At 41.1% G+C, this 10745-nt stretch overlaps 1 protein-coding gene across 1 annotated transcript; it reads left to right on the plus strand.

Moving 5' to 3' along the window:
• Positions 1 to 671: 671 nt before the first annotated feature.
• On the plus strand, positions 672 to 9410 carry tha1 (threonine aldolase 1). Its single transcript, XM_048233366.1, has 7 exons — positions 672 to 1003; positions 1438 to 1521; positions 1665 to 1753; positions 3679 to 3864; positions 4694 to 4831; positions 7560 to 7752; positions 8290 to 9410. Exons 1-7 carry the CDS (start codon positions 724 to 726, stop codon positions 8595 to 8597), a joined length of 1278 nt encoding a protein of 425 aa, XP_048089323.1. The 5' UTR covers positions 672 to 723; the 3' UTR covers positions 8598 to 9410.
• The last annotated feature ends 1335 nt before the right edge of the window (positions 9411 to 10745 follow it).

The raw sequence follows: 10745 nt of genomic DNA on the forward strand, positions 1-10745 counted from the left end.
TAAGTTGCTGTAGCTTTACAGAATGTGGAAATTGTGCAGCATCAGCAATATGCAAATCAATTTTATGCAAATGTTAATCAAGTCATTCAAATTCTGAAAATGCCTTAATAATATTGCACAACATAGGCTAGACATGATAGGTCATTCCCAAACCCAATGTTGCTTTTTAAATGCCCTGGCAGGAAGAGGCAAAACCCCTAAGCCTTAGTGATTTTAAAAAGCCCATAAAAAGTAACCATAAACTATGCATTCGTGTTAAAAACCATGACTGTAAAAAGTACAATCATTGGTTAAAACAACCTGACTGGTGGCTTGCAATAGAGTGACATCTTGTGGAATAGCTGTGTGAACTGCACGCAAGCACACAGTCAAGTTATAAGATCTGGCCAAATGATTGTAACACAGCCTTGAGTTAAACTCTATCAAAAATGTGATATGCCGTGTAAGAAACTTTATTACAGTAGGCTAGTTAGATAGGCAGATTAGCCTATAGGCCTATAGCTTACAAGGTTGCCTACACCAATAACAAATTACTGGGCTAGCTAAGTTATAGCCTACACCTACCTGTGACTGAATCTATCGATTATGCGTGTTCTATTACTTATGCCTTATGCAAGAACGGTCTGAAATGAATGATTACCGAACACACACTCTAGTAAACCAAAGTCTACATGTAACAACAACGCATGTGCTAGTCACGTTATTTCTTTTCTCACCTAAAACATGACGTCCACGACCTTATCGGCACCTACTCGTTCATTCCTGCACTATCTAAGTCGCCGTGCGAACCCATTCAAACATCGCCATCATCAAGCTGGAGTAACACACTTTGTAAGGTGCTATTATGAATCTGGAAAACCCGCTACTGGGTGTCAGTCAGAATCTGCCCGGACCATAGATCTACGGAGCGATACCGTCACAAAACCTGGGCCGCTGATGCGACGCGCCATGTCAGAGGCCAAGGTTGGGGACGATGTATTTGGCGAGGACCCTACTGTCAACGGTCTGAAACTGAGTGATCGTTTTCAACAGTGTTACAGTGTCATATATAATGCAGTCAACATGTTGCTGCCATTATGCTAGTTTGCAATAAGTCAATAAGTCTGTGCAAAAACACATGTGTAATGCCAACTTCAGATTTATTCAGATTTGTGCAACAGAAAAGATAATTGGGCTAAGTGAGGCGCTATGTCTCCATACGGTGACATTTCTGCTTAAAAGGCTGATGGAACTTTTGACATGGCGATGTTCTGAACTTTGTCATTACATTTCACGACCAGTGGAGGGCGGCCCGTTACAAATGTTAGATTATAGGATAGGATAACTTGTGCCTGCAGTGGTATCCTCCCAAAAATAAAGTCCTAAACCTTTTCCTGAAAGCAATGCGACCTGGGGCACGATGGAAAGGTGACAACTGTCTTGTAATTATCTTCACAGAGCTACAGAAGCAGGCGGCAGAGCTCTTTGGGATGGAGTCGGCCCTCTTCTGTCCTACAGGAACTATGAGCAATCTGATAGCAGGTAAAAGGGCTGGCTGGTGTGTGTGTGTGTGTGTGTGTGTGTGTGTGTGTGTGTGTGTGTGTGTGTGTGTGTGTGTGTCTGTCTGTGTGAGAGAGAGACAGAGACAGAGGTGAATGTCTAATTTGTTTGTCTTTGCATTACAGTCATGGTTCACTGTCGAGAGAGAGGAGATGAGATGATTGTGGGGGACCTGTCTCACCTGCACATCTATGAGCAGGGAGGCAGCGCACAGGTGAGATATGAAAACATCTTTAACCTGTTCATCCAGGAGTGAGAATCATTAGTGCCAAATACACTTTTTCTGGTCTGTTTCACTACTACTGTCCTTACTTACAGTCCACCACAGATGTATACTAACCTACTTGTAGGCCTACCTAAGCCATGTGCTAAAAATATTACATTTTCCCCTCATTAAACACATAATCTCTTTGACAAAACAAAATCAGGTTTTTTTCTATTGAAAAGGGAAACTGAAATATGTCATTGACATAAGTATTCAGACCCTGCACTCAGTACTCAGTTGAAGAACCCCTTGCAGCAATTCCAGCCTCGAGCCTGCTGGTGTATGATCCAACAAGCTTTACACACCTGGATTTGGGGATTTTCTGCCACTCTCCTCTGCAGATCCTCTCAAGCTCTGTCAGATTGGATGGGGAGTCATTTTCAGGTCTATCCATACATATCCATACAATCAAGGACATTTCCTGTGTTTCTCCCTGAGGAAAGCCTATAAAGCCCACATCGGTGGAATCCTTCTGGAGGTTTCTCCAGTCTCCACACTGGATCTCTAGGATCAGGTCAGTCTCAGTCACCTTACCGAGGCCCTTTGGATGGGCAGCCAGCTTCAGGAGAATTATGAAGGCTAAGTGGGCTCTTGTGAACTTTCAGTGCAACCACAGACTTCAGGCAAGGTGTAGAAACACCTCAGCAGCGATCAAGAGAAATAGGAGGCATTTCAAGTGTCATAGCAAAGTGTCTGAATGCTTCTGTCAGCGTGATATTTCAGTTTTATAGCTTTATAACCTAAAAAAAATGAAATCACTTCAATAAAATGTTTTCGCTTTATCATAATGTGGTAGTGACTGCAGATTGATGAGGGATGAAACGAACAGAATTGATAATATATGAAATAAAAACAGGAAGGGGTCTGAATATTTTAGGTATGCACAGTCACTGGAAGTATTCCATTTGCATATATGTGCTAAACAATTGATGCAACTGCTATATTACATAAAACCTCCTATCTATAGGTTTTGAACAGCTTGCAGTGCAGAGTAATATCAGTTTGTTGCCGACACACAGTGGTAGTGAAGGCACAAAATGGATGAAATCCTACCCCCGGCATATTTTCTCCTCCGTACCATCCCACATGCAGTAGCTCCTCACACATATGCCTTTCCAGTAAGGTACAGTAGAGGTGCATTGCAGTTTTCTAACACGAGTACTACCCTAAACTGCACTTAAAAAAACTAAATTGGCCAGCTCATTCTAGCCACATCATTACACTGCATGGTCCCACATATAATAGGAGGATGCATAGCAAGCATTTGATGCTTATCTTTAGTGGGTTAGGTTACCATGCTTGGCAGCTAATGCCAGCGTTCTGTTGGCTTCCGTTGCAATGCAATGTCTGCAGTTTATTAACAGTTTGTATTCAATAGTGATGCAATCATGTGAAATAACCTGATGTTACTGTAGGACCTTGCAGTATTTTAATGTAATGGCAGTAGTCTACTCTAATAGATTTTAAGATGCAGTATTTGACCTACAAGCCATAGTTGATCAATATTCTAAGATTAACTATTAATGGATTGAGTTTCCATAATAAAAATAAGCATTCTGTCAAGATTTGAAGCGATGTAAAAGTATGTGCATGTGTCCTGATTAGCTCAGTTATCATGGCATCTTGTGTCTTTCATTGATGCTAGGTACCTTGTGTCTTTTGTATTGACTTATGGCTTATATATGTTCTATATATTAAAATACCTCACCCAATTCTAGGCATATTCCTACCTGTACTGTAGCTCCAAGAAATATTGTCCGTCAGGTACTTCTGTCACCTGAACACTGTGGATGTTCTCCCTTGGCCCATGGATCACACAGCCTAGGCATAATTACCAACCTTTCCGTCTCACTCGTCTCTGGTTCTGCCCACAGCTTGCTGGGGTCCACTCCACCACTGTGACCAACTTCCCGGACGGTACCTTTGACCTGGACCAGCTGGAGTCCAAGATCCGCCACGGCTACCCGGACGCGCATTACCCGCGGTCCCGCCTAGTGTGTGTGGAGAATACGCACAACATCCAGGGGGGCCGCGTGCTGCCCCTGGCCTTCCTAAAGGAGGTAAGCGGGCGAGGGGTCCTCTCTCAGCAGAGTGTGGGCTCACCTGACTGGAGGGTTGGAGACTGTTGGGAACGATGGGGTCAGGTCAGGTCGCTCCTGTGCAGAGAGAGCAGGCTATTTGTATTTATATGTGTTTCCTCCAGCACCTTCTCGTGTTGTGACATGTATTTGTGGCCCAGTGTTAATGTGGCGCTAACAAGGTGCCACTTGGGAGGAAAAAGATGAGAACAGATGGCAAGAGAGAAAATCATGTGATTATGTGATTGAAAGCCGACAAGAAAGTGAGATGAGAGATTATTGATAGATAGATAGATAGATACTTTATTGATCCCCAAGGGGAAATTCAAGATTATTGTTATGTCTTCCTCCCGTCTGCTCTATCAGTTGATATTCACGTGGTAGCTGTTTAATGGGGGGCAAATATGTGAATGCATGCGTGTTAATTGCCATTCTACCAGCTGCTGATTGATGGTGTGTAGAAGAAAGTCTGTGGAGGCTCCCTCAGAAACAGATAGCACCAAAAATTAATTTCATCCCCAGCATTTTTAATTTTTATGTTTTTGCATTTGCTGTCTGTAACAAGATTTCAGTCCCAGACCTTATGTGTTGTGACTGTGATGGTTAGCCTATGTCTTTCTATGACTAATGTGTAATGTAAAGCATGTAATGGATTTGCATATATGCAACATCTGAAATACACACAAAGCACAATAGTGCATTATTAATATACATTGCATTATTAATGTGTATGGTACTAGTCAGGGATAGTGTGTGCGAAATGTTGTGAACGTAATTGATGTGTATGTGTGTTGGATGTTTCTGTGTTTAGTTGCGGTCACTTGCGGACAAGTATGGATTAATGGTGCACATGGATGGGGCTCGTGTGATGAATGCGGCTGTCACTCTGGGCGTTCCACCATCTACCATCCTGCAGCACTGCCACACTGTCAGCGTCTGCCTGTCCAAGGTACTCCGCTTCCACGGCAACAGTTGCACATTTGAACATAAACATATTCTGTTCATGTGGATGTATGGATGAGTATGGCAAGCCGAATGAGCATTTATTCAGATGTCTTGATATCAAGCTACAGTGTCCAATACTAGTGAGTCTTTTCTGTAAACTAGTTAACTAGTGAACCACATTTTCTGCACTAGTTAACTAGTGAGAGCCAAAATGCTTACTAGTTAACTAGACATCGGAATAAATGCTCATTCGGCTTGCCATAGATGAGTGAATAGACAGATATCAAGATATCAAATCTTTATGGTTTGTACATGCTTACTGTGAACACATTATCAATTATGCTGAAGGTATAAAGCCAGAACAAAATGACTGTATAAAAGCATAACATACACTCTATTGATATACACACCATCCACCACCAGCTGTAATATTCCACTTGATGAGCAGTATTCTCCTCATACACGAATGAATTTCACAGAATGAACACCATTCTTCACACTTGAAACAGTTAACTGCTTCTAACGGCCAATGGCTGTAGAATACTCTGTATGCATTCATCAGCACACCACAATTCATTTTAATGGCTTTGCAGTAGAAGAAAGTGCAAGTTTAGTGGAAAGGGTTTGATTTATCACTCATCTGTGAAATCAGCTCTCACGGTCTGACTGTTTTCAGCCCCGGTTTGCTAAAACCAATTACAGAGCACTGTAGGTCTGTTCTACTATTTTGGAGACACTAAAGCAATACAAAAGGCATGCATTACTTCTAAAATACCCTCTCTATATCAGTTTACATAACAAGTGAATACTTTTACTCTCTCTGATATATCATGAAGAGCCCCTGACCACAGTGATCCCCTTTACTGTTCAGGCTGTGCATAATATTCCCAATATTAACCAACTATTAGCACAATGACATCATATATTAACTTCATGTTCTTCCTGACACACACCTTATTAAAGATTTAGATTAAAAAAAGGCGAGAGGCACTGGGTCCCAGGGCTCATGTATGGAGTGGAACAATTTGCTCAGAAATATCTCATGTAATATTAATGCCTGTAGAAGCACATTAGCGCTAGCTAGCTCCCTTTCAGCTGCAGTGCGAGTGTGGGGGCTCCCTGGCCGCCCATGCTGCACCTTGGTGACATATTAGCATTCCGTAGAGCCCCAAACACCTCTCTTGGAGGTCTTCCAGCAGCAGCAGCCTCAGCTTCATCAGCAGTACACTTAATCCACAAAAGTACACAGCAGCATCACACATTAGCATTTTAATAACCACGATTGTTTGTATTAGCATGTAAATTAGGCTACTGGTTTCGTCCCAACTGAGTTCTGCCATCTTTGGCCAGCTTGTTTTTTTTTGCAATTTAAAGTTTTATTGACTGAGTGAACTAAGAATTCAGTCAATATGTTGAAGTGACACAATGGTGTTTATCTTCAAAATGTCCTACCAGAAAACAGCACCTGTAATCAATGTCTGTATATTGATCTGCAAATTAACTTCTCTGGACTCAAAAAAACATTGTGCCACCATTGTTAGCCCTTATGAGTGCTTTGTGAATAGCTCAAGGCTTAGTAGATGTATTGATTAATGTCACTTTAATTATTTAAGATCAAACCCAATAAGAAGAAAATGTCCAAGAAGCATAACCGGCAGTGAAATTAAACTGAACAAGGTACATTGAACTATTGAACTGAGTGACGCTCTATGGCTTAGCAATTTGCAAAAATATATAATTATTGACTCATAATAACCTTTGGATGAAGAATGTGCCTTGTTATACTCTTCTGCATTCATAATCGTTAGTGACCTGAGTTTGCGCATGCGTAGATGTTATGTAGCTGAAGGCACAACTGATCTGTGCATGCTGTGAATCATTTATAAGGAAAGCAAATTCATTATTTTGGGGTGTAATTACATACGAATATCAGCCCAAAGTTGGAGACAATGTAGACATTTGCTATCATTTCAAAACCGGCGAGGAGATCCTGTGCATGGCCGGTTGATGATGCAGTGATGTTCCTTCCACTTGCAGATAAGGGCTCCAATACTGCTTACTGGATGATTCTGAAGTTTTGAAATGCATCTGTAACCAGTTCCATTGATATGTTTTGCAACAATAAGATTGCAAAGGTCTTGGGAGAGCTCTTTGCTTTTACCCATCATGAAATGTTTCTTGTGTGACACCTTGGTAACAAAAAAACCTTTTACAGCCCATCAATATGTACTAACCCAGCTTATATTAATTTGCACAGATAGGAGGGATAATTACTCTCTAACTATTTCCAGCTTGTTCCTTGCTATTCCTTGCCTTTGTGTACTGCTTTTTCTTAGCGTGCTCAATACTTTTTCTCTGTGCCATTCCACTTTTTTACTCATAACTCTACTTATGGAAGTTAATTCTAATGTCTGGTGAAAATGTCATGCAAATAGCCTCATTGGAAGTATACTTACTGAAAAAATTGACATTGACGTGTTCAGTACTTATTTCCTCCTCTGTAAATAAATACTCTTACTCCTTTAAACCTTGTCCCAAAAATCAGCAAGCCATAGGCTCCTGGAAGCAGCTGCCTGACACACTTGTGTTGCAGGAAGACTGACATCGGGTGACATCAGCAAATACACACCAAGTACACACCTCAAATTCCACAATCACTGTGAGAGAAGCTGAAAAGTGTGACAACCTACCCTACTCTCTCCTAATCGCCGTTGGTCTTTTCTGGTTGACAGGGTCTTGGAGCACCAGTTGGCACTATGCTGGGTGGACCCCAGGATTTTGTGAAACAGGCGGTGCGTGCCCGCAAAGCTCTGGGTGGTGGAATGAGGCAGGCGGGCATCTTGGCAGCCGCTGGGAAGCTGGCACTGTCAGACATGGTGGGTAGACTGCAGAAGGACCACCGCAATGCCAGGAGCTTTGCACAAGGTGACGACCCAATTCATCCACACAGAAATGGCAAATCAAAGAACTTTAGATATAAAAGAAAAAAATAAAGGACAACATTACAGGAAGGAATAGTGTAATAATAAGTATACTCATGGAACTGTTTTGCTCTGGCGGTATTTTACTGATCTATATTAAAGTAAGTTGTCTTGATTGATTCATAAGCCAAAAAAGTTCATGGCTTTAATTAAATATATGAAATTAATGATGGAAAGATTGCTATTAATCTTCCTAAAGTGACTGAAGTTTTTGCCATTAATCATTTTATTAGCCATAGGAACTTCTATGTCACTCAAGTGCCATTACTCTTATTCTCCTTTCTATTCAAAATGGATAACAGTAAATCATCAACTTAGAGCCCAAGCTGATTATACAGCTCTCTGCTGGAATAATAAGTGGAAATTACTGATTTAATCAATCTACCAATCTAAAGTTAATGGTACTGTGTAGTGAATGTTTTAGAGCTGTGATCAATTTGTGTGTGTGTGTGTGTGTGTGTACTCCCTGTACTTCTCTCAGCCCTGCTGCAGTGTGACTCCCCAGTCTATCAGGTGGACCTTGCTGCCGTGGAGACGAACATTGTGCGCTTTCGCGTGTGTGCCGAGGGCATAAGCCCTGCGGAGCTGTGTGAGCGGGCGGCTGCTGTGTCCGAGGACGAGGAGCGGGCACTGGGCCAGGGCGTGCGGGTGCTCATGTTCCCGCACGTTGCCGGTTCTGTGAGGGCCGTGTGGCATGTGGGCATCTCCAAGGAGGACACGCAGCTCGCTGCCCAGAAGATGCAGTTTGTAGCTCAGCAGCTGACCAGAGAGAGGGCCAGAGCCCATTAAGTGCCTCCTCCACACACACACACACGCACACACACCACACCACCACTACCACAACCAGAACTGGGACATGAACTGGCAAGACACCTAAGAGCTAGACTTTGTAGGCAATAGGCAATCCTGCACATTATTTACCAGTAGCAGAGATTCCCTCTTTCTTTCTCTCATTTTATCTTTCTAAGTGCTTTTGTCCCATGAGCTTTGAGATCAACAATCAGCCTAATGAACTGTGATCTGCAAGCCTCCTCAGAGATCAGCGCGGGTAGCGATGACGCTGGTGGGAATGGAAAACAATTACGGAAAGGTTTGAACCATCTTTTGATGCAATATCTTCTAGCCAGAGCTTAGCCAGCGGATAGCCGCTGCCAGGAATTCTTCCCAGTTCCGACAATGAGACAACCAAGCGTTTCCACTGGGCAGTACAGTGCACATTTCTGTTCATGTTTCAGTGATAACAATTTCGGTGGAATCTGACGTAGTTATGCTGACGCAAAACCATATTTTTTCAACTGGGTTTCAGACTATAGTGCTCCCTCTGTCATTTTTAAACACTAACCAAATGCTTACAGACTCATCGGGGTCTGACCTGACACAAGATCAAGTTGTGATTTCAGAAACAGAATAACTTTGTTTTGCTTACTTGACTAATGTTTGCAATTCATTATTATAGTATGGTGATTCAGTTATGATATGCAGATGCTTTATTCAGTGGCCTATGCAAGGTCTGGCATAACCTGTTATATTGGAATTAGGGCTGTCAATCGATTAAAAAAAGTAATCTAATTAATTACATACTCTGTGATTAATTATTCTAAATTAATCGCATATATAATTTTTGCTGTGAAAGTATTTTAAATATTTAAATACAAATGAATCATTGAATAATCAGCATTAGTGACATTAAAGTTCAAAAACTCTTTTATTATTATTTTCACTGTTCAAATTTCACATACAAGGCTTTTCAGGCCTCAGATATAACCTAGGGGACACAATGAAAATTAATTAACACTCCCCTCAATGTCAACACTTATTTTTTTGCATTGATGTGCGACTATAGAGTTGATGAACTCCGGTGATATGCAAATTCCTTGCTGCAGACATTGCAGAGGACTTTATTTTCAACACTTTATTTTTTATCAAGATCAGGCCATTTTTTTTAAATGTAAATGTTCCAGTCAATGATCCAGGCAGCACATTTTCTTCTCTCTCCTTCATTTTACAGTCTGACTTGAACGGCTCGGGGTCAAAGGTCATACGGAATCGATTAATCTGCACTAATTTTTTTAATCAGTTATTTTTTCTCAAATTAATTAATCGAAATTAATCAGTTATTTTGACAGCCCTAATTGGAATAGAATCTGACCAACAGATATGTGCAATATAATGTGAAATGAAAACAAATCCTTTCCTGCCATTCTTATTATGTTTAGGTTGGATCGATAATACTTCATTTAACATCTCTGTTTCAGACATTTTGTTTGTTTGTTTATTGGACACAGAGTGGGTGTCTAAAAATAATTCTCAGGTTGAACTTAGCAGGAGTTCTACATGTGATTGTTGCAGCAAAACCATCAGACAATATCTCGTTTGCTCCTGCAACGTGATTGTGTATTCTGAAGCTAACCTGTCTCGCACAACAACATGGCTATTAGACAACATCTGAGCTCTAAATGGTCTGCAGGATATAAGGCTGTATGACAGAAGATATAGCATTGAAGCATCAGCTATGCCTTTAGAAACGTTCAATTGAAACAGTGATCTGGAGAATTGCCACTTTACTGAGAAACAAAAAGCAAATGGATAGGACTACATTTTTGAAGTTCATGCTCATGAATAGGCTAACTACTCATTCATCTAATCCTTTTGCCCAGCATCATTGCACATTACAGGTTTATTGATTGAAATGGGTTTGTATTGACAGAATTTCATGTTGTTTTCAACATCAACATCATCTCACAGCAAATTACAGTATGTGGAATGGGCACAGAAAATCCATTCAGTCAAGTGTTCGACTGGGAGGCTCTCACTAATTAAGGTCCTTGTGTGAAAGAATAATATGATAATCAACTATGCATGACCTTACATTTAAATGGAAAAGCGGAAAAAGAAAGTAAAACAATTTTTTTTCTCATCTGGTAGGCTGACAAGGTG

This window comes from Alosa alosa, chromosome 22 (genome assembly GCF_017589495.1).
Source record: "Alosa alosa isolate M-15738 ecotype Scorff River chromosome 22, AALO_Geno_1.1, whole genome shotgun sequence".
NCBI lineage: Eukaryota > Metazoa > Chordata > Actinopteri > Clupeiformes > Clupeidae > Alosa > Alosa alosa.

What these genes read in the sequence shown, in the direction of transcription:
- tha1 (XM_048233366.1), top strand. Translation starts at nt 724, where the DNA reads ATGACGTCCACGACCTTATCGGCACCTACTCGTTCATTCCTGCACTAT. An exon ending in CCCTGGCCTTCCTAAAGGAG is followed by an intron (nt 3,865 to 4,693) that starts GTAAGCGGGCGA and finishes TTCTGTGTTTAG; the next exon opens with TTGCGGTCACTTGCGGACAA. An exon ending in TGCCAGGAGCTTTGCACAAG is followed by an intron (nt 7,753 to 8,289) that starts GTGACGACCCAA and finishes TACTTCTCTCAG; the next exon opens with CCCTGCTGCAGTGTGACTCC.